General features: G+C 41.7%; 2 protein-coding genes across 5 annotated transcripts; both read left to right on the top strand.

Moving 5' to 3' along the window:
• Positions 1–528: 528 nt before the first annotated feature.
• LOC126601461 (UBP1-associated protein 2A-like) lies at positions 529–11,175 on the top strand. Of its 3 annotated transcripts, none has more exons than XM_050268171.1 (2): positions 529–2,197; positions 9,974–11,175. In XM_050268171.1, exon 1 carries the CDS (start codon positions 693–695, stop codon positions 2,184–2,186), a length of 1,494 nt encoding a protein of 497 aa, XP_050124128.1. In that variant the 5' UTR covers positions 529–692; the 3' UTR covers positions 2,187–2,197; positions 9,974–11,175. The 3 variants fall into 3 exon arrangements, with proteins under 3 accessions (XP_050124128.1, XP_050124127.1, XP_050124126.1); XM_050268170.1 differs by lacking the exon at positions 9,974–11,175 and adding an exon at positions 3,796–3,942; XM_050268169.1 differs by lacking the exon at positions 9,974–11,175 and adding an exon at positions 3,241–3,467 and having other exon boundaries at positions 530–2,197.
• On the top strand, positions 10,492–24,591 carry LOC126601459 (ABC transporter F family member 5). Of its 2 annotated transcripts, XR_007615746.1 has the most exons (10): positions 10,492–11,529; positions 11,878–12,219; positions 12,734–12,874; positions 13,001–13,180; positions 13,315–13,470; positions 13,697–13,798; positions 13,898–14,026; positions 14,449–14,553; positions 14,647–14,834; positions 24,467–24,591. XR_007615746.1 is itself a non-coding variant. In XM_050268168.1 (9 exons), exons 1-9 carry the CDS (start codon positions 10,492–10,494, stop codon positions 14,740–14,742), a joined length of 2,289 nt encoding a protein of 762 aa, XP_050124125.1. In that variant the 3' UTR covers positions 14,743–14,881. The 2 variants fall into 2 exon arrangements, 1 of the variants encoding a protein (XP_050124125.1); XM_050268168.1 differs by lacking the exon at positions 24,467–24,591 and having other exon boundaries at positions 14,647–14,881.
• The last annotated feature ends 2,031 nt before the right edge of the window (positions 24,592–26,622 follow it).

Genomic DNA, 26,622 nt, shown 5'->3' with positions numbered 1-26,622 from the left:
CGTGTGCCCTTACAATGAAAGGAATTCTCCCTATAAATACAGAATGAGAATACTATGATATTAAAACTCTTTACAAATGAATGTGTAGACGTATCCTTGGTATTTGTCATTTGTCACTTTACTTCTACTGTTGCTGAAATTGTCAGCACTGTTTCTAAAACGTGGTCTGACTTATTTGTCTTCTTTTGCCTTGTTTTAATGAATGGATGTGAACTTAGTTGTCTCATTTTGCATGTCAACTTGTGCATGACTTGTTTCCTGGAGCCCATAACTTTGTCATTTGTATTTGATTTGATGAAGAGCATGTGACTTTTGATGGATGTTGAAGATTGAAATACTTTTTTTTTTTCTTTTTCTATCAGAAAGTTTGCAAGGGCGGCTATTTTTGAAATTATTTGTCCTTATGATTAAATGAAAGTTTTCTAGAATGTTTTCATTAGTTTTCCGTTTCCCTAATACATAAGATATAAGATAAAGATACCTAGACTAGAAATACGAAAGTGCCCCTAACCTAAAGAGATTAGACGATATCTTTACCCCGCATCTCCTATCTCTCTCTCTCTCTCTCTCGATTCCCAATCAGTTCCTGCGTGCCTGTGTGTTTTCACTTGGGCGCCGCAGCAGCTCCTCAAAGAAACCCTAACCCTAACCCCCAAATCCCTCTATCCGCGACGCCCTGCTCCCCTCCTATAATGGCGAAAAAGAGAAAGCTCAGCTCCACCGAGCCCTCCGAACCCTCCAAGAAGCAACAACAGGTCGTTGAGGAACCCAAACCCCAAATTGAACCAGCACAGGAAGTAGTCGAAGAGGAAGAAGAAGAAGTCGAAGAAGAGGAGGTGGAGGAGGAAGAGCCGGAAGAAGAGAAGGAAGATGAAGGAGCCGATGAAGAGGAAGAGGAAGAAGAGGAGGACGAAGAGGAGCCGGGCGCTGAGTATAAGGAAACCTATAACGTAACCACGACCTCCATCTCAGCGGCTTCGGATCAGGCCGGTGCCGGTAACGACGAGGACGAGCCGATCCAGAATCTTCTAGAACCATTCACCAAGGAACAGCTTATGGCCCTGCTCCGCGAAGCTGCCGATAATCATGGCGACGTGGCGGATCGGATCCGGAAGGTTGCGGATGAGGACCCAATCCACCGCAAGATCTTCGTCCACGGTCTCGGATGGGATACCAACGCCGAAACCCTAACTGGCGTATTTAGGGAATACGGTGAGATTGAGGATTGCAAGGCTGTTTGCGATAAGGTCTCTGGTAAGTCCAAGGGTTACGGTTTCATTCTCTTCAAGACTCGTTCTGGGGCCCGAAAAGCCCTACAGCAGCCCCAGAAGAGGATCGGTAATCGGATGACTGCATGCCAGCTGGCGGCAATTGGCCCTGGCCCGGCTCCTAATGCCGCTGCTGGACCTGTGGTGGCCCAGGCGGTTCAGTCCCAGCCAATGTCTGAGTACACTCAGAGGAAGATCTATGTGAGCAATGTTGGGGCGGACTTGGATATCCAGAAGCTGCTTATGTTCTTTTCTAGGTTTGGAGAAGTTGAGGACGGGCCACTAGGGCTCGATAAGCTAACGGGGAGGCCTAAGGGGTTTTGCTTGTTTGTGTACAAGTCGGCAGAGAGTGCGAAGAGGGCTCTGGAAGAGCCACACAAGAATTTTGAGGGCCATATTTTGCATTGCCAGAAGGCTATTGACGGTCCAAAGCCGGGCAAGTCTCAGCACCAGCACCAGAACCAGCACCACCACAAGTCACATAATTCCAAGTTTCAGAGGAATGAGAATCCAGGTTATGCAGGTGGAGCTGCATCAGGAATGGGGCATTTGATGGCGCCTGCGAGTGGAGGGATTGGATTTAATCAGGGGGCTCCTGCAGCCCAGGCGTTTAACCCGGCAATTGGGCAGGCACTGACTGCTTTGCTTGCAACACAGGGAGCTGGCTTGGGGTTGACAAACCTTTTGGGGACGTTTGGATCTGCTCCAAATGTGAACCCAGGTGTTCCTGGTGCAGGACATGTGATACAGGGTGGATATGGGAATCAGGCAAGTATTAGTCCTGGGATGATGGGAAGCTATGGAAATCAAGGTGCAATGCAAGGTGGCTACCCTAACCCGCAGTTAGGGCAAGGTGGTTCAGGAAGAGGGCAGCATGGCGTTGGGCAATCTGGTGGCGCTCCGTACATGGGGCATTAGGTGCCCATGAGGTATAACAAATTCGCTCTTTTACTTGATAATTTGAGTCATTCTCATCCAAAATGATAACAAGCCACTCCTATACTTACTCCTTTTTGGTAGATGGCAGTAAATTTGGCATTTAGATTGATTTTCAAGAACCAAATAAATGACTTTTCAAAAGCCTATAAATCCCTCCACTATGTAAGGTTTTGTTAATATTGTCTAGCTGCCGCTGAATCTCTTATCTGGGAGTCAGCACAAACCAAAATTGAAAATTTGGGGTGGGTTAATTTCAACCCATTGGTATTTTCCGGGTTCTTCTAGACCATACAGATAATTTTCTCTTGCCTTCTTTTGAATTGAACATCTTGGGTTCGCCCTTCTTGAACTATTTGATAGTGTCTGTTACTTGCTTGATATGTTGGCCTCCAAATCTATTGCAATTCTAGTTCTGTCAAATATTACAGAATTTCAGGGTAAAGAGTCACTAATGAGAATACCTTGTTTTGTGGAAGGTGGTTTTTGGCATGCCACTATATAGATCTTTAGGTTTTTGCATAGATCCTGCTATATGTTCTCTTTTTGACATGTATTGTGTCGTGCATATGTTCTATCAGTCGGAGGAGTATCTACTATTGAGGTTTAATGCAAATGCTGACGTTTACTTTGTGCTCCATTAAACCAATCCAAAGTCCAAACATTCGGATGTCGAGCTTGTACTCATGTTAAACCATTCTAAAGCCTAAAAAACGAACGCTCATGAGTTCTAAAGCTTATTTTGATTGAGTGGTGCATTATTTGAACAAAGTGTTTAGAATTGTTTGACCATTTGAAGGCTCCTTTTTTACCAAGCTCCTAATAATGGATCTCTCCAAAGTTGTTATATTTATGTATTGTGAATCACCTGAGTTTTTGCAGCAAGTTCATATCGGCATTCCATGTGTAATTTAAATGTTGAGACCAGTTCGCCTTTTGAACTTGAAATCTAACTTGTATGCCTTTTAAAGGTATCTTGGGTGCTAAAACCTTCTCTTTTGAAATTATTTTTCACATATTTTTATTAAATGTGCAGATCCCACATAGGTGCATCAGTCTTTTTGTACTGGTCTGCTGATTCTTCTGAAGTTTAAAAGGAGCTGATGGTTACTACAAAGAGCAGAATCTTAAAACTATCAAATTATATTTCTGTTTTTCTCTCCTTTTCTGTTTTCGCGTTCTTCAAAGTGCTGTAGCTTTTAATTTGACTTGTTTGATCAAGAGTTTGAGAAATTACTTATAAATCTATCTGTATTTTATGGAGTCAGCGGGGTTGGACAAAATTACTTTTTTAATTTCCCAAATCCTACGGATTAAATGAACTTGATAATGTAGTAATTTTTTTAACTGCTCATTGTTAACTTTGTTTATCGGTGCTCTTCATTGTTTTTCCTGGTTTTGCATAATTTGTTTTTAATCTATGGCATCGTAAATTGGAAATTTTAAATTGTTTTTGTGATTTGGAAACTGGTCCCAAATGGCGCTCTGTGAGTTGTGATGTTTCGTTTGAAACATTTGGGCACCATCAGATCTTAGACTTTTCTCTTTAGATGATAACATGATTCAATTGTTTAATGCAGTCCTTTGGCAGGTATACGTGATGCAGGTTCTGCGGCAATAAGTACTACTACGATTACTACTAGCTACATATACAATCTTTGCAATAGAAGTGTCTTGATTTAAAAAACTTGTCAGACGTTGATGGATTTTTTTGATTGAGAATTTTTGTTTTTGTTTTTTTTTTTTTGAAATTTTGATATCCCCGTTTCTGAAGAATAGTTAAACTAAGAAGTATGCGTTTGTGATATACCATCTTTACAATAGAAGGGTCTTGGTTTTAAAAAAAAAAAACTTGTCAGAAGTCGATGGATTTTTTTGGTTGAGAAATTTTCTTGAAATTTTGATAGCCCAGTTTCTGAAGAATAGTTAAAACTAGGAAGTATGCGTTTGTGATGGAAGTTTTTCTGGAAGCTATGTTTTCTTTGGAACCGAGTCACTTTGAGAGTTTACCGACTGAAATTCTAATACCTGAAATGCAGTTTTGTGACATGAGACTCTGACTTGTTAATGGTTTTTCGTTGAATTGAAAATTAGTTTTTGACCAATGTGTATTAAAACTCGGAACTATTTTCTAACGGTAGACTAATTTATCTATTGTTTAATCCTTTTGAGTTTTGAATTAGGATTTGTGATCAGTTTCTAGTATATTGGTTGGTCGTGTCACCACACCATGGGTATAGAGCTTGTAGCTGGTCTTGTGGTTTTATCTTCATCGATTAAAACCATTTAACATCATGGTAATACCCATGAGCGAAACAAAATTCCGTGGACCTCAGTATTGGTGACACTCCTCAGGGACTAATTGATAGGCTTCATGGGAGGAAGGTAAAAAATCGCACGAGGTAATTGAAGGCTTCATACAATACTTTAGCCCCCATTGATGGCCTTTTTAAAATCTCGGTTGCCAAGCCTAATGAGGAGGGTTTGATCCGTGGGTCGTCTGTAATTGTGAAGATGGTAACTCCCTTGACTGTCAATGCGAATTCCTCTGATTTGAGATTTGTAATCCCACGGGTCAAGTGTAATTGAGATTTGTAATTGTCTCTCCTTTCCTTTCTTGCCATGGAGAGTGAAGAACAAGTTATATGTTTTGAAGGAGTGTTGGTCAAATGACCGAAGCAGGCGGCACTGCCCAGAAAGCTCTCCCACCTTCTCATGCTCACCCTCAATTGTCTCCTCGGGTTGCCATTTTGAGAGTCGGTGTGATGCGTCCTCGGTGTTCATCGCCGCTTCTCTGACCTATACCGTTAATTTTTACTGCCTTATGATATTTAGCTTTCCCCCACCCTCTCTCCTCTTACATTGCCTTTTCATACCCAAGCCTTCATCTCCCCCACCCTTTCCCTCTTCCTTCCTCATAATCCGTCCCTAGCCCAATGTATGCTGAGATTTGTGAGCTTTGACTGAAATGGATGCCATATCCATTTTCCTTCCTTAGTGACCCTCCACCGATTGGTATGTTGGAATTCTCTCAGGGGCAAGCTTTTTGCAGCTTCGGCCAAAGTAAAGGGATTTTACATACCCCTTTAGCTCACCCTCCATTTGCTACTGTGTTTGATTATATTTGCAGGAGTTGGTGAACGTGATTTGGATCCGATGGCTATCTATTGGTTCGGCGTCTCCGATAACCAAATCTGGTTGTGGTGTGCTTTTGGTTGCGGTTTTGTAATTTTTGTGTTGGAATGTCTTGATTGAACTCACCACTAGATTGTTTTCTCTAGTGTTGTTGCCTTAGTGGCTGCTGGCAAGACGTTAGTGACGGCAGCGACGGTTGTGTTTTGCGTTTGGAGGATAGGAATTAAAGTTTTAGTTTTTGTTTGTTTGCTTATTGGGCTGAGCTTTTGTGTATTTGAATTTCCAAATGTGTTATTGGTTGCTTTGCTTTCCTTTGGATGGCCTCGTGAACCCTTTCTTATGCTTAATGAATGTTACTTTCCGACCCAAAAAAATTCCCCCTCTTCCAATTTCATTGATAAGACCCGGACAAGAAAAAGTAAAAATATATTAAAAAAAAGGCATTAGGAATTTTCTAAAGTTAAATTTTAAATATAAAAAAATTGACATTAATGATGTGGTAGAAATTAACACACAAATTAAACTTTGTAGATTATGCAATTGTAGTAAGTAGGGATTGTTTTCTTCCAAGAATTATAAGGAATGCTAATCAACACAAATTAAACTTATAAAACTAAAAATTAAGTTAAAAATTGATAACAAAACAGAGATTGAGGAATTTTGGACTAATTTAATTAAAACAAAAGTAAATGACAGCAAATAAATTAAGTTGTCAACGAAATATGGATAAAATGATAGTTAAATGATTCTTCTACACACATAATAAAACATATGCATACAAATTGATTTCTAGTTGTTATTCTTATAAACCATGAATAACAATGCCGCAAATTAATCGTGAACAACATTAATTAACTCACAGATTTTCCTAGTTCATTGAATTGGACTTAACAATGTAACCAAATTATTCTTCTCAAGTTCCCTAACTATGAAAATCATGACAAAGATACATCTCATATATCATCAAGTTCTATGAAAATCATAAGCATTGATGAAACATTCATAACTATGAAATGCATGATACTCCTGTCAAGAATTTACTTAACTCAATCATGATTAGTGACTTTTACTACTTATAAATATAAGTTCATAATGATTAGGTGAAATTCCCTTATATACTAGCATCAAATCCCTGCATGCAAATTAAGTATGCATCCTTAATAAACATACAAGAATAAGTTATCTTTAAGGCAGATAAGTAAATCGCATTCATGTTTTATGAAATAATAACTGGATGTAATCAATTTATGGAAAACATATGATCATGACTTCAAATTCACATCTAGTTAAAAAGAAAATTAGTTACACATGTTCATCATAATTGAAAAGAAATCTAAAATAAATATTGAAACTTAAAACAAAGAAAGACCTCTGAAAACTCTAGAAACTTCAACGGATGAATGGTAGGCACGACACACTTCTAAAACGATGCAGGACTATATATATATGGGGCAGAATCCAAGGGGAAAAGGATTAGGCGTTTTGAGTGTTGGAATGTGATTATGATTCTTCATTGCAACTGGAGATAAAATATGATAAGATAGGATAAGATAATGTTTCAGTCCAACTGGGATTCCTCTTTCTTGTGCAATTCCTTGTCTTCCTAGCCTCAACTATAATTTCTCCAGAATTTAGCACACATTTAACACCTAAAACACCAAAAACGTCCAACCCATATGCTATCCACGCATGCTATCGAGTCCAAGTCTAAAGCTGTTCCAAATTGCTCGATTTGATCTCTAATTGTCGCAAGTGTTTGTACCATACTTGACCAACCCCGAAACTACTAAGCACCAGTCAACATTATACCGTCAATGACCCACAAGAGTCTCTCCAACCAGGAGGCCAATCGCAACGCGACACATGTCAACATCAGAGGCCAATCATAACACGACACGTGTCGACATCAGAGGCCAATCACAGCACGACACGTGTTAATGTCAGAATGAAACTAGAAACTCTCTTTTATAAATAGAGATCATTCTCTCACAATATTTCCTAATGTCATTTGTACTAAATCATTCACTAGTACTCACTAAAGGAGAGCTTGAACCTATGTACTTATGTAAACCCTTCACAATGAATGAGAACTTCTCTACTCCGTGGACGTAGCCAATCTGGGTGAACCACGTACATCTTGTGTTTGCTTCCCTATCCCTATCCATTTACATACTTATCCACACTAGTGACCGGAGCAATCTAGCGAAGGTCACAAACTTAACACTTTCTGTTGTACCAAAGTCCTCATCGATTTTGTGCATCAACATTTGGCGTCGTTTGTGGGAACGACACTTATTCTCACTCTCTTCAGCTTTGTTAAGCTGGTTTCCACCATTCGTACACACTCTTTTGACTAGGCATCCCTTTCCAATATGGGGAGCGAAGGAAGCCATAACACGCAGAATGACATCCCTCTTGCACCTGGTGCGAAGTAACGAAAGAATGAACAAAAGAAGTTTGCTCTTTAGGCTAAAGTCGATGAGCTTGAGACTCAGAACAACAAGATAACGATGAAGAATGAGATCCTCCAAGAGCAGTATGAGAAAGTCTTCGAGATGCTCCACGAGGCTAGATATACTAAACACACGAGCTCATCACCCTTGTGGAAGTCAACCATCAACTGGGTGCCCCTCAACACGGAGGGTCATTTGCCCTCGACCTGGATATTCCTGTTGAGGAGCGAGTTACTCATCGAAATGGCGACTAACATGAGACTTCTTTAAACTCAGCTGTTTCGACTCGAAGCAGAAGGAGTGGAGGAAGATACCTCCTTACAGAAGGAGTGGAAGGATCGAAAGTCGTCTTTCGCGACTGTCGAGACTTCATAAAGCAACGTCGAGACAATCCCATCCATGTAAACTCGAAGATCAATGACCCAAGGGTATCTGAAAGACTCGGTCCCCTCACATGTCCCAGACCGACTACTAATTTGGGGAAGGGGCAACAAGTCCTAGAGAAACACGAAGGTATAGGGGACTTAGAGATGTTCCGACAGACATACATTGGAAGTCAGTACGGCGAGTCCAGGGAAAAATCACATGCTCTTAATCAAACCTTCCTACTTCCAGGAGTAGATGGAGATTTACGAAAGAAATCTCTAGTGGTACATGACTCCACTCAGGTCCCTCTTGTCCTACAACTCTTTAAGGAAGTAAACAAGTTGAAAGCTGAACGACAAGCTAAGATACCTGATTGGAACCAACCTAGGCCTGACCCTCTTACAAGGAGGATCCTTGACACCCCCTTCAAGCAAAGACAAAGCAGAAGCTTGGCTTGCAACTTTATACTGGAAATGAGGACTCGATTGAACACATGAACCTCTTTGAGTCCACCATGGCATACCGGATACATACCGACGAAGAGCGATGTCTTCTCTTCCCCTCCACCCTCTCTGGCGGAGCTTTAAACTGGTATTGTTGTCTTCCACCTGAGACAGTAAACTCATTTGAGGAATTGAGGAAACTGTTTGTTTCTTAACACATTTTCTAGACCGATCGCTTGCACTCTGCGGATGACTTGTACACTATTCACCAGAAGCCAGACGAGTCATTACGTATGTATGCTGGCCGCTTCAGCCATGAGTATTCCCGTTATGCCGAGGCAGACGACAAGACTGCCCTCAAAGCCTTCACGGCAGGCCTACGTGATTGTTTATTCAAGTACATGATCAATGCCAACACTTGGAAGACTTACTCTGAGGTGATGGCACAGGCTTACAACCATGCCTTCACTGAGGCAATGACATATCAAGGGAAACCCCCCACATCCACCCTTTTATCAGCAAGTAGGGAATGGAAGCCAGATCCAACAAAATGAGAAGACCTCGACTTTCCAAACGGCAGCGGTGCCTTCTCCTGCCTTACTTAATACTTCGCCAAGTCAACAGACATATCAATCTCAGGGCAAAAGGAAAGATTTCCATCCTCACCAGTCCCATTTTAGTAAAAGGAGTAAGGGACACTTTCACGATAACCAAGGGTATCACCACGATAATGCATATAGGGGATCATTCTCTCACAATAGAGATCATTTACATATCAATCTTCTATAAATAGAGATCATTCTCTCACAATATTTTCTAATGTCATTTGTACTAAATCATTCACTAGTACTCACTAAAGGAGAGCTTGAACCTATGTACTTGTGTAAACCCTTCACAATTAATGTGAACTCCTCTACTCTGTGGACGTAGCCAATCTGGATGAACCACGTACATCTTGTGTTTGCTTCCCTGTCCCTATTCATTTACATACTTATCCACATTAGTGACCGGAGCAATCTAGCGAATGTCACAAACTTAACACTCTCTGTTGTACCAAAGTCCTCACCGATTTTGTGCATCAACAACCCTTTATCATAGTGGTGAAAAAGTGTTTGGCTAAACTAATATATAGTCTAACAAAATCTGTCATTTGTTAAAAAAAATAAAAAAACTCTAATTATCAACTATACCAATTGGATCTACAATAAAACGAAAATAACTTAAATTATTATAATAAATAAATATTAATTAAGTAAATGCAAAGAAATAAGATAACAATAAAAATGTTGGTATCAATTAAGAATTTTCTAAAATTCAATTTTAGTAGCAGAATAACGACGTGTTTTGTGGGCAACCCTCACATGATTTACAGGTGGCCTTAGATGATAGGATGGGAGGCTATCAATTTCTCTGAAGAATCTGCCCTTGTGGAATGTGTACCACTCATAACTTTCTGTTGCAGCCGCGCGCGTTGTCGTTATGTTCAATTTTTATGCGGTTCCAGTATTTCTCATGTTTGTTTTTCTTGACTTTTTACTTTTTATGGGTCCACAACATTTGCTACCACAAACGAAAGAACAAACGACATTGTAGAAAACAAAGAGATGGATGGTTGTGTTTCGTACAAATATAACGGTGAGCAAATTAAATTTGCACATAAAATTTATAAAATAAATGGTATGTTACGAATAGAAAATGAGTAGATAAAATTTATGATAATTCAATCATCAAATTTTATTTCATTTAATTTATAAAATTTTAACTACAAAAATTTAATTTATATGGTATTACTCGTCATCAATTGTTCTCCATAGAAGTATATTTCAAACAAAAAAGGGGCATGGGTAAAATTCCTGACCACTCAACACAAGAGAAGGGAATGGAGGAAGTATGATTTTCATTGTATGGGCATTTAAAACGCCACAAATTTCATTTTTCTATCTTGTTACAATTCATGGTCTGAGTGTCAGACTTGCAGCAAACCGAGAGAGACTCTACCCACCAAAACCAACCATGGAATTGAGCTCTAAGCTCCACCGCCTCCACCTCCGCTCCACCTTCATCAGCGGCTCATCCCCTTTCGACGCTCGCGCCACCGTTCGCCCTCCCCGGCTCCGCTCCCTTTCCAATCGGATAGCTTCTCAATCACTTAGAGATAGCAACAACACTAACTCCATCAAAACCACTAGTCATCTACAGAAATCCACAACCCCAATTCCTAAATTTGCAACCCCCTTATCGGCGGTGGCTCTTGAAACATCCGTCGCCGAAACCACCGCCAGTGACGACGATGTCGAGTCTTTGTTCTCGGATAATTCCAAGAACGAATCTCAGAACAGACGTGGTAAAAAGAATTCGAATAATTCCGGGGCTTCCAGTATTTCTTCTGGTGTGAAGCTCGAAAATGTCCGAAAGAGCTACAAGGGCGTCACTGTGTTGAAAGATGTCACTTGGGAAGTCAAAAAGGGAGATAAGGTTGGATTGGTGGGTGTAAATGGAGCAGGAAAAACTACCCAAATGAGAATTATCGCCGGTTTAGAAGAACCCGATTCCGGCAATGTCATAAAGGCGAAACCCAACATGAAGATCGCGTTTTTGAGCCAGGAATTCGAGGTTTCGTTGAGTAGGACGGTCAAGGAGGAGTTTATGAGTGCGTTTAAAGAGGAAATGGAAGTGGCTGGGAAGTTGGAGAAGGTGCAAAAGGCGTTGGAGAGTTCCGTTAACGATTTGGAGTTGATGGGAAGGCTTTTGGATGAGTTTGATAAGCTTCAGAATCGGGCGCAGGCGGCTGACTTGGATATGGTGGATTCAAAGATTAATAAGCTGATGCCGGAACTCGGGTTTGCTCCAGAGGATACTGATAGATTGGTGGCATCCTTTAGCAGTGGTTGGCAGATGAGGATGTCGCTTGGGAAGATTTTACTTCAGGTATATTAACATATATCCTACCAATATGATACATTTTGTTTTAGGTTATCTCTGTTGGCGATGTAGAAAACTGAATTATAACATTTATTATTGCTTGACGTATGCAACAATGTTTTATTACCGCAAATGGTGCGATGAAAAATTGTATGCAGGGAAAATTGCGAACTTGAATTTCTGTATAGCGAGATGCTGCCCCCAACAAATATTTGTTTCATCCAACATTTAGCATTTGTTTTTCACAGAACATTTGTTTTCTGCCAATAGGCATAGCACGTTTAATGTATCTTAGAATATGAATTGGTTTAGTTGTTGTTCATGAATCACGGCGCGATGTTTTTTTATCTTCAGGATCCAGATTTACTACTGTTGGATGAGCCTACAAATCACCTTGACCTTGACACAATTGAGTGGCTCGAGGATTATCTGAATCGGCAAGATGTGCCAATGGTTATAATATCTCATGACAGAGCATTTCTAGATCAGTTATGTACAAAAATAGTGGAAACAGATATGGGTGTCTCCAGGACATATGAGGGAAATTACTCTCAGTATATTCTGGCAAAGGCGGCATGGATTGAAACCCAAAATGCTGCTTGGGAGAAGCAACAGAAGGAAATCGAGCAGACAAGAGACTTGATACACAGGCTGGGAGCTGGAGCTAATTCTGGCCGTGCTTCTTCTGCTGAAAAGGTAAACTGAGGTTTACTGGCCTAGAGAGTTGTGCTGTGCAATTCTAAAGGGAACTAAATAAACCAGTCTAACCTGAACAGTCAGTCACGGTTGGAATTTGTTGCTTCATTTTCTCAATTTAACAAAATGCAACTTAATTGCTTTAAACTTTTTCTTTTCAGTCACGAAAATTTAAGAGTGGTGAGAAATATTCTTTCCAAAAACAAATCGTTTCACTGACTTTTTTGTCAGTAGGCTTGTAGTCTGTCTCATTTAATGGTTCTTGCCGAACTGCACTTTTACATTGTTGAGCCAAACAAACTAAATGTTACATAAATTCTTTTAATTTAAATTTCTATACCTATTAATGCTTGTTATGATACTCGATAGAAATGTAAAACATATATGATTGGTGGTTATATCTGTTTGATGATTCTAATTATTTTATTTTGTTATTCTATGTATTGCTCTCTATGGTGGTATTTAATCACTTCACTTCCCACTTATCTAACATTCTTTTTATTCTAAAAAACAGAAGCTGGAGAAACTTCAGGAAGATGATCTAGTTGAAAGGCCGTTCCAGAGGAAACAAATGAAGATCAGGTTTCCTGAGCGGGGACGAAGTGGAAGATTTGTTGCAACGATTAAGAATCTGGAATTTGGCTTTGGGGATAAGGTGGGTGGACATACGTTGCTAATAATAAGAAGTGCTACTTTAAACTCTTCATCTGCAAATTTTACTTTTTGTTGAAGAGAAATGAGACAAATTGTATATATTACATCAATCTGTGTTTTGTACCAGGTCCTATTTAACAGGGCAAATCTTACGATTGAAAGGGGGGAGAAAATTGCCATTATTGGCCCAAATGGATGTGGAAAGAGTACGTTGCTGAAACTAATAATGGGTTTACAAAAGCCAATAGCAGGAGAAGTTGAGATTGGGGAGCATAATGTCCTACCAAACTATTTTGAGCAAAATCAGGTGAGTTAGTGTTTACTTTGATTTAAGGAATACCACGGCAATTCTAGGTTTCATCACAGAAATTTTTAATTCCGTTTCTCAGAACTTTTTTTTTTTTTTTCTTCTGCATTTGACCTATATCCATGTCTTTTTAGGCCGAGGCACTTGATTTAAATAAAACAGTGCTTGAGACTGTAGAAGAAGCTGCAGAGGACTGGAGACTTGATGATATAAAGGGTCTCCTTGGGCGTTGTAATTTCAAATCTGATATGCTTGACAGAAAGGTTTCCCTGTTGAGTGGTGGCGAGAAGGTAAATTTAATAGGCTTGCAAATGAATTTTGTCAGTTCTTTGTACACATGTATTTTGTGCTTCCTTTATATCTTTTCCTTCCAGTGAGGTATTGACTATAATGTGTGTGAAGGTCTGAATTTGTTTTTGTTCATTTGTTCCATTTTGAGAAGCCTACATAATACGTGGACTTACACATGTCAAGGTGAGGTGAGGATTTTAACAGTTTGTCTTTCACTTTTGTTAGGCACGCCTTGCCTTTTGCAAGTTCATGGTAAAGCCGTCAACTCTGCTAGTTTTGGATGAACCAACAAATCACTTGGATATTCCTTCAAAAGAGATGCTTGAGGCAAGTCTCTCACATTTTTCTTTCCATTCTATGCAATGAGTATTTTGCATTACTTCAGCATCACTTAAATATAATATGGTCCCTAATTGTTTCTTTCAGGAGGCAATCACGGAGTACAAGGGCACTGTCATCACAGTTTCTCATGACCGATACTTCATAAAGCAAATAGTTAATAGAGTAGTGGAAGTTAAAGATTGCAAGTTGCAAAATTATGCAGGAGATTACAATGTAAGCACTTTCTTGACCCTCTATGTATTGGCTTAAAAGTGTAGTGTTTGGATTTTTCTGGTTTCGTTTAATAGTTTAAAAAAAAAAAAAAAAAAAGAGCTAAATTTAAAAATGATCTCATTATCTTGAGCTGAGCCTTAACCAAATGATGATTCAGGAAATATTTTAAGTTTGTAGAACCAACAAATTGATGACTCCCGGGTTGTAGGATGATTATAGAACATTTTATCATGTGGCAACAAGGGATCCTTTCACTTAATCCCATCTTTCATTCGCAATTTCAGAAGACAGAAAAGTTAGTGCCCATAACGTTAGCAGCTGTGATCACATTTGGAGAGTCTAGGGTTCATTAAAAAATTAAATCAGTTATCCAGTTGCTTATTTGATCAGTGATTCTGACCATGAGGTTTTATGACGTGCAGTATTATCTAGAAAAGAATCTTGATGCTAGAGAAAGAGAGCTTGAGCGTGAGGCCGAGATCGAAGAAAAGGCTCCTAAAGTGAAAGCAAAGTCAAAGATGTCTAAGGTAAGCATTCTTCCATTATGAGACCTGAGAAATTGTAAGTGTTTTAGTGCAGCAATCTGAGCCGTTGCTTAATACCCTTGTTTTCCACTATAGGCTGAGAAGGAAGCTCGGAAGAAGCAAAAGATGCAGGCATTTCAGCAAGCAAAGGCCAAATCAAAAGGAACAAAGAATGCCAAGAGATGGAATTAAGCGAAACCTCATCGAACATTGTTCATTATTGTTAAGCTAATTTTAGAGACGAAGAGGGCTTTCCCAGTTAGCCGAGCATGTATGTATATAACTGTAGACATCGAAATTTCGGTAAATAAATGTTGACCGATAAATCAAAGTGTCAACGCTCATGTATTACATAAATTTTACACGTAGCGTGTGACTCAACGAAAATTGAAATGAGTTGGAAAAGTTATCAAATAGGACACGTGTCAACACCTGGCAGAAACGACTTATTTCATCTGGGATATTATATTCAAAATTAGGCCTTAAAAAATTCTATAAATACAAGCTCATTTCATTCATTTGGAGGAACGAATTCATATTACACCTTGAAGCTTTGAAGCTCTGAAACTCCGAAGCTCTCAAGCATCCAGGTTCCCGAAGAATCAAGAAAGCCTTCTTCGTTCTTCGTTCATCGTTCTTCCAAGATCAAGCCCCAACGGCCCTTTGGATCAACAATCATCCACCAATTCAAGATCAAGCCCCGACGGCCCTTGAAGAAAGTGTTCTTCGTTCTTCGTTCTTCGTTTATCTTTCTTCAAAGATCAAGCCCCAAAGGCCCCTTGAAGAACTTCCACCAATTCAAGATCAAGCCCCGACGGCCCTTGAAGAAAGCACCATCGTTCATCGTCCGTTCATCCAAGATCAAGCCCCAACGGCCCTTTGGATCAACAACGTCGACAAATCCACACATCCAACCGTTCTTCAAGATCAAGCCCAAAAGCCCTTGAAGATCCGTTCATCACTGTTCTTCAAGATCAAGCCCAAAAGCCCATTTGAAGATCTGCTCAAATCCACCTTCAAGATCAAGTCCACGGCCCTTGAAGAACGTTCATCCTTAGATCAAGCCCAACGGCCCTTTGGATCAATCACACATCCACAAATACACACCTTACGGAGATCGAATCAGATGATCAAAATAGAGAGAGATTGTAACCCAAAATCATCAAATACAAAATATTTGTTTGTGCACGTTGTTCTTGTCTCTTTCGTTTCAGGAATTTTCCGTGTTCACAAATTGGCACGCCCGGTGGGATAATCTCTACCTCTCATCTCTTTCTCCGTTCAAGGAATCCAAGCACACCTCAAAGTCAATGGCATCAAGCAAGGGACAAGCCGTTCTTGCAACCACTGAGGGAAGGATCCTAAGCACTTCTGCCGCAAACGGACAATCCATTGGCGCCACAACCGCTCCTCAACACGCCACTTCAAAATTGGTGCCGCTAAAAGAGCAAGGGGAGCATCCAAGGTGTGAGTATGTCATCAACCTGACCTCGCTGGGGGCACCGAAGCACGATGTTAGGGCACACAAGATGACATCCCAAAGCAGCTAACGACGTTCTTCATCAGCATCCTGGATGTCTAAAGGAAAGTCACGTCTATTGGTCGCACAAGTCATGACTATCGGCGTTACCTCCGTTGAAGAACAACTGGCTCAAATGAATGAAGCAATCGCAAGGCTAACCCGAACTGTGAAAGAAAAAGACTTGCAAATTGCAGCACTCGCCAATCGACTGGAGCCACAGGACGACGAGAACCCTAACCCAGAAGATGAGCCTCAGGTGGAGAAAAACGATGCGAAGCCCGAGCCAGACCAAGCAGCGGCACTCATGGGATCTCTTTCTATCCAGCAGCTGCAAAAGATGATCACCAACACCATCAAGGCACAGTACGAAGGGAGCTCAAATACCTCCGGGTTGTACTCAAAGCCGTATTCAAAGAAGATCGACGCCTTAAGGATGCCGAGGGGTTATCAACCACCAAAGTTCATGCAATTTGATGGAAAGGGAAACCCGAAACAGCACGTTGCCCACTTCGTTGAAACCTACAACAACGCAGGAACCGAAGGGGATTACCTCGCCAAGCAGTTTGTGCGCTCGCTGAAAGGAAACGTCTTTGAGTGGTACACGGATCTGGAGCCTGAGTCCAACAACAGTTGGGAGCAATTAGAACGAGAATTCCTCAACCGCTTCTATAGTACCCGCCGTACTGTGAGCATGCTAGAGCTAACGAGCACAAAGCAGTGGAAGGACGAGCCAGTCATTGACTACATCAACAGATGGCGCACTCTAAGCCTCGACTGTAAAGACAGGCTCTCAGAAACCTCTTCAATCGAGATGTGCATCCAAGGCATGCAATGGGGTTTGCAATACATCCTTCAAGGCATTAAACCGCGGACCTTCGAGGAATTAGCCACTCGCGCCCATGACATGGAGTTGAGCATCGCCCATCATGGGAAGAAAGAACCGATCGCCGACTACAAGAACGACAAAGTTCTTGGGACAAAGGTGGAAAAGGCTGCATGGAAACCCACCAAGGAAGCGATGACGGTCAACACATCTCCCGTCAAAATATCCACACGAGGCAAGGCGATTCAAACCGAAGCTTTTCGTGATCAAGAGATGCGTAGACGCACTTTGAAGGAGCTTGAGGAGAAGACTTATCCATTCCCCGACTCTGATGTGGTTGCCATGTTAGATGACCTGTTGGACAAGAAGGTGATCAGTTTGCCTGAGTGCAGACGGCCGGAAGAGATGAATCGTACCGACAGTCCAAGATACTGTAAATTCCACCGCTTCATCAGTCATCCGACAGAAAAATGTTTCGTGCTGAAAGATCTCATCATGAAGCTGGCTCAGAAAGGAATCATCGAGCTAGATCTTGATGATATGGTGGAGTCAAACTATACCACCTCCACTTTTGGCTCTTCCGACTCAAAGTTTTCACCTCAACCGCTGGGGGCATCCTCCAAGACAAGCAAAATTGAAGGATAGACTCAAGTCACTCCTAAGAAATTGCACAAGAAGCATACGTCTCCTCCACATGTCCGCCAATTGGAAAGGGGGCAAAGCAGCTCTTGTCAACCTTCAAAGCAACATGAACGTGTTGAAGATGATGAAATTTCGACACATAGATCGTCCATCCCCATCATGATGCGTGACTTCTTTCCTGAAGACTTCTTCAACTACTCAGTCAAGGCTCCTTGCTATGAAGATTGCGAGGAACGACTCTCTCAGATCGCTTGACGAACCAATGCTCCTTGTTCGCACGAGCCTAAACTGCATGAAACAAGCTCCTTGTCTGCAAGAGCCTAAACTGCAAGACACAAAGCTCCTTGTTCGCACGAGCCTAAACTGCACGAACCAAAGCTCCGCGCCTGCACGAGCCTAAACTGCATGGCACAACGCTCCTTGTCTGCACGAGCATAAAAGGCGACACCAACGCTCCTGGTCTGCACGAGCATAAAAGGCAACATCAACGCTCCTTGCCTGCACGAGCTGAAACTGCAACACGGCACCAAATGCTCCTTGTCTGCACGAGTTGAAACTGCAAACGACACCAACACTCCTTGCCTGCATGAGTTAAAACTGCAAACGGCACAAAAAGAAAATACCAAAAAATATGTATGTATTTGAACTACGTTACGACTTGATCTCTTCTTTGGAGGGGTACGTAGGCAGCCCGAATATTCAATTTTTCGAGTCCAGTCGCATCAAAATAAAAAAAAATGTGTTTTATTAAATAGAGTCAATTTTATTACAAAAAGAAAAAAAAAATGAATACATATGTTATTATGTTTTCATAAAAAAAAATAAAATTAAATTAAAAAAAAATAAAAAATAAAAAATAAAAAAAAAATGTTGAAATTCTGATGATACATAGCACAGAGTTGCAGCCACAAATATAAAATAATATTACTTTGGGCCGCCCCACTCGTCTCCCTCCAGGCCTAGGCCCAGACACGGTTATCAAAGCCCAAATCCAGGCTCAGGCCCAACTCTCGAAGTCTCATCTCAAAAGCTTGCAAAAGGTTTAGCCTTCAACCTCAGCCAGGCAGTCAGGTGTTATTGAGACCACAGCTCGGTGATGACATTGGGTCAGCATCCATCTGCTTGTATATCTACTGCTCCCTACGCCAGAAATTCAACTGCCATCTCAGTTCCTCCCAGACTTGCAACCTTTATAGACTCCAGTACCTTTCTACCTCGCACACCAGTTGCCAATGAGACCGGCTGACCACACCACGCTCTCCCGAATCGTCGCCACCCTTCCGCGACTCGTCGATCCAACTCAGATCCACACCGAATCCGACTCCCTATCTCAGGAACGGACCGCGGACCGGATCTCATCCGTGATCGACCGCCGCGACGTTCCCTTCCGAGAAATCCCTCTCCCTCCGTCTCTGTGGAACTTCAGGGCACCCAGAGGGCACCCAAATCCAGGTCCGGCGAGCTCACGGACCTCAAGCTGGAATCCAGGCCCTTCTCTCAGCTAACTCTCATCTTTCTCCCGCACATCCGCTGCGACTCCTCCACCTCAACAGCTTTCCGACCGGCGAGCCCAACTCTGTTCTTCGTATGAGAAGAAACCCGAGCCCACCCACTTCGGCTTCCACTCTCTCTTCGTCTTTTAACAACGGCAGTGGTGGCGGTGATAAATCGACGTCTCTGCTGAGGTGGATAGCCGGGGATGTGGACGACATGTCGTGTGGACTCAAGCAGCTGTTGCAGAGTGGGAAGGGCAACCACCACAACAGCCCCATTGATTTCGACAGCAACGCCGGGTTGGGAATCAGGGCCCTAATTTCGATCTAATTGGGGCAGCGGCGTTTCGGTCCCAAATTTTGGGTTCGCCGGTTCGGGGTTTTCGAACGGCAGCAGCAATTTGAGAGCAGCCCGGACGAGAAGCCGCAGATTCTGAACCCGCAACTTTTCATGAGCAACCAGACTCAGCAATCATTGTTCTCCGCTGTCATCTTCACCGGTCTTTGTGCCGCTCTCTGCTGCCTCACTCCACCAAACCCGGCCTGTTGCACATGGTGTGCACACCCAGAGCAAGTGGACCTTCACGTCATCCCTTATCTTCCGCTCCTCCTCTGTGCAAACCTGCGTCTCCAAACTTACGACCTCGTCGTCGTTCTGAACCATGGTAGAGCAGCAGCATCCGAGATAGAACATCTTCAACGTGGCACTCATCTGCTCTCTCGTCACCGGCATTGGAGGACAGGCTCTGTCTCCGCCACCTCTGACTCTCTCTACTTGCAGCAATGACTTGGCGACTAGATCTCTAGGTGGGTCTTCTGATGGCTGCAGGTTCTCATGTTCTCCTTCCATAGATTTGCAGTCTTGTGGAGTCTGCTCAAAGCTTTTAACAGAGAGATCTTCATGGTGCAAGCGGTGGTGATGCAGTACATCATCTACATCATCTAGGCACCCTCTCCGTTGCGCAACGCCTAAGCCCAGCAAAGAACCCAGCTCCAAAGCATTGGCACCGTCTGTCCACACCTACCTCCTCCGTGCACCTCCATCTCCTCCGCCTCTTGCCTCGCAGCTGCCACCAACTTCAAAGACCGCTGTCAAACGACTAGCCGGCCGAGAAGCTCTTCCTCAAACTCCAGCTCTCCATCCGTCTTTGTCCGCTCCCTGCAAATTCCTCTACCCACCACCCAAATTTATACAGAAAAAATATATTAAAAAAAAGGGGGGGGGATGGTGGAGCAAAGTGGTGCTGGCACCACGTGAAAAAAAAAGAAAAGAAAAGGGAAATGGTGGATCAGCACCATGTGAAAGCAAAAAATAATAATAATAAAAAAAAAAAAATATATATATATATATATATATATATAAAATAAAAATAATAAAAAATAAATAAAAAAATAAAAAAAGGAGAGAAGGTGGATTCTTGGTGGCTAGCACCATGCAAAGGGGAAGGGTTTTGGAATGGTGGATGAGTCCACGTGAAAAAAATATACATATATATATATATATATACATACATAATATATGTATGTATATAGCAAAAAAAAAAAAAAAAAAAAACAAATGCATTGAGAGAAATAGAAGTCCATTTTATTTATTTTTTTGGAAATTTTACATAAATTTGCATTATACATACCTTAAAAAAAAAAAAATCAAATCAAATCAAATCAAATTTACAAGAGGGGATCTTCAAGGACGATCAGGTGCCGCCTCACCACTCGGTAGAGCTCCAAAAATGAGAGGCGCCGGAGGTTGACTGTTTGAAGCCACACCACTCGACAAAACCCCAGGAGGAAGAGGCACCGAAGGTTGATCATTGGAGGCTTCATTACGCGGTACAGCCCTAGAAGACGAAGGCAAATGCTGCTGGAACAAACCCACAAACCTCTGATGATCAAGTAAAATCTGACCATCAGATTCCTGCATCTGGTCAATCTTCCTTTTCATGTTTGTCGCATAGCTATGTGCGAGCTTATGCAACTGTTTATTCTCCTGCTTGAGCCCTCTAATCTCCTGTTTGAGACTCATCACTTCAGCCGCCAATGATTCAACTTGACGGGTTCGAGCAAATAGGCGTTGGGCCATATTAGACACAGAACCTGCACACTGCACACTGAGGGCCAGAGAATCCTTAACAGCCAACTCATCAGATCGTTTGGAAAGTAGTCTGTTATCTCTGGGAGTTACAAGGTTTCGGGCCACCACCGCAGCGGTCATATCATTCTTCACCACCGAATCCCCAACGGTAAGAGGACCAGTGGGGGATATGAAGGATGGGCGCCATATGTTGTCTGGAGAAGGAGGGACTGCCTCTTCACCAAGATTCAAGTCAAAACGACGGTCGGAGGGTCCAGACATTTTCAAAGTGTTGAAGAAAGAAGAGATCGGACAAATCAAGATCTTAGAAGTACAAGAGGAGAGTTTTTTTTTTTCACAAGCGAAAATTCAAGTGTGCTTTGAAACGAACTGCATGCCTCTATAAAAAAATCAGCACTCGACGAGATTTCAGAGATCGAAGAGGCGAGCTCAGAATTCGAAGACGCCGATTCAAAAATCGAAGAGGCAAGCTCAGAAATCGGAGAGGCATCTTGCTTTTCCAGACGTGTCAGCACCCATCACACGCAAACTCAGCTTTGCGGAAATCACGAGTAATTTGTCAAAGCGCCGATCCGAGATATCGAAGAGGCGCCGGTCTTTTTCAGCCGCGTCAACACCTGTCACATGCACACTCAACTTGGCAGAAATTACGGACAGTTTGTCGAAGATTTCTGATAAAGAAGAAAGCACGTGAAGCCATACTGATCAATCACGCGTTGGTTGCTGACACGAGTGAAAGAACAGTACCTCTACAGGTATTAAGGAACTCTCTATAACTGTCCACCTTCACCCTCCATAGCAAGGCAGACATACAAAACCTTTCTTCATCTCCGAGAATGCCTTCCCAACGAAGCCTCTCGAGTTACTCAATGTTCCTTATTCCTTGGGGTACCTCAGCAACAAATGACACCAAAGCAAAAGTATCTCATATCACCAGGGTAGAAAGCAAAAGTATCTCATATCATGCGTTCTCCCTGTCCTTTCCTTTGTCTTTGTTCTTACCTACAAAGACAAGGATAAAGAAAACAATATGCCGGAACTTCCACTCAAACTCGGGTAAGAAACCGACTGCTTGGAACCCTTCCCTGATTGCCTACCTAGCACTGCTCTCGAGTACTCGCCCCCCCACTGCTGCTGTACTTTTAAAGAAGCTGCCACATCTGCCCGGAGAACAGATAAGGCAAGTGAAAATGATACCTTGAAGCATGTGGAGACAACGTGCAGAAGGAACAAGCAGAGAAGAATGCGGTCTGCACAGTCAACTCAGCAGAAGGAGTCCGAACTGAGGAACTCGAGAAGCTGCCACATTTGCCTGAAGAAACAAGCAGAGAAGAATGCAGCATGAACAGTCAACTCAGCAGAAAGAGTCTGAGATGAAGAACTCGAGAAGATGCCACATCTACCTGAGGAACAGATAAAGGAAATGAAGATGATACCTTGAAGCATGTGGAGACAAGTGCAACCAAGCACGTGCTGATTCATCCGCTACTTCTTCAAAAGCAAGAGTATCTCATATCATCAAAGTTGCAATCACTCTGACGGTGAATTCGTTTTGACCCTCAAATTCTTGGGTCGGCTTACTAGGCGTTGTGGGCTGCACGTGCCGATTCACCACCCTTGAATCAAATCTTTAAAAGATCAAGTCACCAACTGGAAGAATAGCCCATCAATATTGAATATCATACCGTTGACCAAACTGCTCGGGTGTGAATTAGAAAGATTGAACAAAGCAACAAGTCGTCACCTTCACCTCATGCCTGCTTGTCATGTGTTCGAATTAACCTTCAAGAATCAAGCCTCAACGACCCTTGAAGAAGCTTCCAGCCAAATTCAAAATCAAGCCTCGACGACCCTGGAAGAAATCACAAGTCCGATTCAAGATCAAGTGTCTATCACTCTTGAATCAAAACCTAGTTCAAGAATAAGCTGTGGAAAATCAACAATTGGAGGAATCCAGAAAATCCTCCAACCCAGTTCAAGATCAAAGCTGTGGAAAGTCAACAAAGCGCAAAAACAAATACGTGCCGATTCATCCACTACCAAAGCCAAGGATCATCTACCACATAAAGCTCATTGTGGTCCAATTTCAACCTTCAAGATCAAGCCTCGACGGCCCTTGAAGAAATTTCAAACAAAAGTTCAAGAACAAGCCTCAACGACTCTTGAAGAAATTTCAAACAAAAGTTCAAGAACAAGCCTTAACGGCCCTTGAAGAAATCTCAAGCCCAATTCAAGATCAAGCCTCGACTGCCCTTGGATCGACATCTACATTAAGGGACTTCAAAACGCATCTCCTACACGTGACAAGCACATGTATACGACGCGCCTTGAAGTGGGGGCATTTGTATACATCGAAATTTCGGTAAATAAATGTTGACCGATAAATCAAAGTGTCAACGCTCATGTATTACATAAATTTTACACGTAGCGTGTGACTCAACGAAAATTGAAATGAGTTGGAAAAGTCATCAAATAGGACACGTGTCAACACCTGGTAGAAACGACTTATTTCATCTGGGATATTATATTCAAAATTAGGCCTTAAAAAATTCTATAAATACAAGCCCATTTCATTCATTTGGAGGAACGAATTCATATTACACCTTGAAGCTTTGAAGCTCTGAAACTCCGAAGCTCTCAAGCATCTAGGTTCCCGAAGAATCAAGAAAGCCTTCTTCGTTCTTCGTTCATCGTTCTTCCAAGATCAAGCCCCAACGGCCCTTTGGATCAACAATCATCCACTAATTCAAGATCAAGCCCCGACGGCCCTTGAAGAAAGTGTTCTTCGTTCTTCGTTCTTCGTTTATCTTTCTTCAAAGATCAAGCCCCAAAGGCCCCTTGAAGAACTTCCACCAATTCAAGATCAAGCCCCGACGACCCTTGAAGAAAGCACCATCGTTCATCGTCCGTTCATCCAAGATCAAGCCCCAACGGCCCTTTGGATCAACAACGTCGACAAATCCACACATCCAACCGTTCTTCAAGATCAAGCCCAAAAGCCCTTGAAGATCCGTTCATCACTGTTCTTCAAGATCAAGCCCAAAAGCCCTTGGAGATCCGTTCGTCACTGTTCTTCAAAGATCAAGCCCAAAAGCCCCTTTGAAGATCCGCTCAAATCCACCTTCAAGATCAAGTCCACGGCCCTTGAAGAACGTTCATCCTTAGATCAAGCCCAACGGCCCTTTGGATCAATCACACATCCACAAATACACACCTTACGGAGATCGAATCAGATGATCAAAATAGAGAGAGATTGTAACCCAAAATCATCAAATACAAAATATTTGTTTGTGCACGTTGTTCTTGTCTCTTTCGTTTCAGGAATTTTCCGTGTTCACAATAACAGTAAACATTATTATTAATAGGATTACGTTTACCGGTTTGTTTCGGGAGAATTACGGTGCAACAGAAATCCTTGTACATGAAGCTCTATGTTCAGTAATGGCAAAAATATGAAATTACGGTGCAACAGACATCCCTCTTCCTTATTTTAGGACTCAAGAATACAATACGTACCTAGTGAAAGTGGAAGGATAGAACAAAGATTATACTCTCAACAGCAGCAATAACCTTCAACTTGAACAAAATAAGGAATTTCTCATTCATTTCTTCGTGTAATGTAGTGAATAGTCATATCCAAGCCAATTCTCGGCTTGCCTATACTGGAATTGGATTGGGCAATTTAACAGTAATTTCAGTCTACACCAAATATGGGTTTAATTAGCAACTGGATTAGCTAGGATTATACATTCTCTCTGTGGGAATACTTAAATTGATGGGCCTAAGTAGAACCGGCTCAACTCAAACCAAGTCAATCCCTACATGTAGTCCAAACCAAACTAATTCTATGTATCCAACGTGCCCTATATGTATAAAAAAACCGACAAATGAAATAAGAGAAATAATAAATACACACTCCTTTTTAGCCTCTCACACACCCATGTTAATCCTGGTTGTTGTTTTCATTTAATTTATTCAATTTGATAGCCAAAAATAAAGAGAGGTTTGTGAGAGGCTAAAATGGGTGTGTGAAAATCATCTCCATTGAATAGCCATGTAATTGGTCACATTTTTCAAATCCCAAAACTCTCTAATTCCCCAAAGTATCCACCACGATACGTTGTTCTGAGGTGTTGATGGCGGCGTTGGAGGTGGCAATTGTGGTGATGCTAAATCACATTCTTCATAGATGTAGGCTTCGGCCGAACTGTGTCGCTCTAGTCATGCATTTTGGTGTATTGTATGAGTTATTAATTGACGTGATTGTGGAATGGTGTTGGAAAGCATATGTGTGTGTGAATGGCAAAATGACAACTCTTGTTTGGCTTATGGTTGATGTGTAGTGTGGTACCCTATGTTTTCTGCTAGGAAGTATTTTACAAAAAGTTTAGAGTTTAACAAATGATGAACTACAAATGACTTGATCACGTTGGAAGATACGTAGGCAGTCTAACAAAAAGGTTAGATGCAACCATAGAGTAAATGAAAAATCCACTACGCAATCCGAAGCTTGAGTTATGCTTTGTCTGTATCTTGGAGGCGGGGTATGTTAGATATACGGGTACTTTGTGACGTCACTTGTCGATCCTGGACATAAGTCGAGATCAGGGCATGAAACTAACACAGAAGACACCAAGTCCCAATTGACTCAAAACCAAGACTCATCAAGCCAAAGCACAAACATAAGAAAAGGACGATGAAGAAAGTCGCATTTCCCAACCATTCCAACTGTCCAAGTCTTCCGAAACACCTAGAAAAAATCCAACCCATTTCTCATCTGGGTTTGATCCAGACCCCAATTCAACCAAAATCGAAATCTTTTAAATTGATTTGTCGTGCCAAGTTTGCCATTTCTCCCTTTTCTGGTAAGGTAGTTCTTTCTAGTGATGTCAAGGGCAACAAAATCAAGATTTGTCAAGCTTGCCATTTCTCCTTTTTCTTAAAGAAAATGAGATGTGTAAGAATTTGCAATAATATGGATTATGGAGGAATGTAGTGTTAGAACTTCTGATTCCTACAAATTTTTTTATTTTTGAACTTCAAGCCAAAATGATAAGTACTCGAAACTTCAGGCTCAAGATTTACATTAATTAAAAATTATTAGGTAGTTATTAACACTCACTACACAAGCACTTCCATCAATATCGAGTAGACTTGACATTTTAAACCCGACCCGTTAAAATTAGTATTCGGTTGAGTGTTTAACGAGTTGGGTTATTAATGGGTCAACCTGTTAATCATCCGTTAAGTAACATGTCATTTTGGGTCAACCCGCAAAACCCGTTAACACCTATTAATGAAGGCCTTTGTTTAATTTCATAGTCGTAATAGAAAACCTTGCTCTCTGTCTCGTTTTGCACGTTGCTCTTTGTTCTTTTTGCTTATGGGCTGCCGTTCTCTCCCTCATCTTCTTCCTCAAAAATCAGGGGTTTACTGAATTTTGCCACCCTCTCTCCGATAAGTTCCAATTCCCTTCCACCTCTTCTTCCATGACGATTCC

Source organism: Malus sylvestris, chromosome 15, assembly GCF_916048215.2.
Source record: "Malus sylvestris chromosome 15, drMalSylv7.2, whole genome shotgun sequence".
Taxonomy (NCBI): domain Eukaryota; kingdom Viridiplantae; phylum Streptophyta; class Magnoliopsida; order Rosales; family Rosaceae; genus Malus; species Malus sylvestris.
This window is presented reverse-complemented; position numbering and strand designations above follow the sequence as displayed.

Bases quoted from the DNA above. Each gene is read 5' to 3' on its own strand.
- LOC126601461 (XM_050268171.1), top strand. From the start codon at position 693: ATGGCGAAAAAGAGAAAGCTCAGCTCCACCGAGCCCTCCGAACCCTCC.
- LOC126601459 (XM_050268168.1), top strand. From the start codon at position 10,492: ATGATTTTCATTGTATGGGCATTTAAAACGCCACAAATTTCATTTTTC. The intron at 13,181-13,314 runs GTGAGTTAGTGT...ATGTCTTTTTAG, and splicing joins ACTATTTTGAGCAAAATCAG to GCCGAGGCACTTGATTTAAA. The intron at 14,027-14,448 runs GTAAGCACTTTC...TATGACGTGCAG, and splicing joins ATTATGCAGGAGATTACAAT to TATTATCTAGAAAAGAATCT.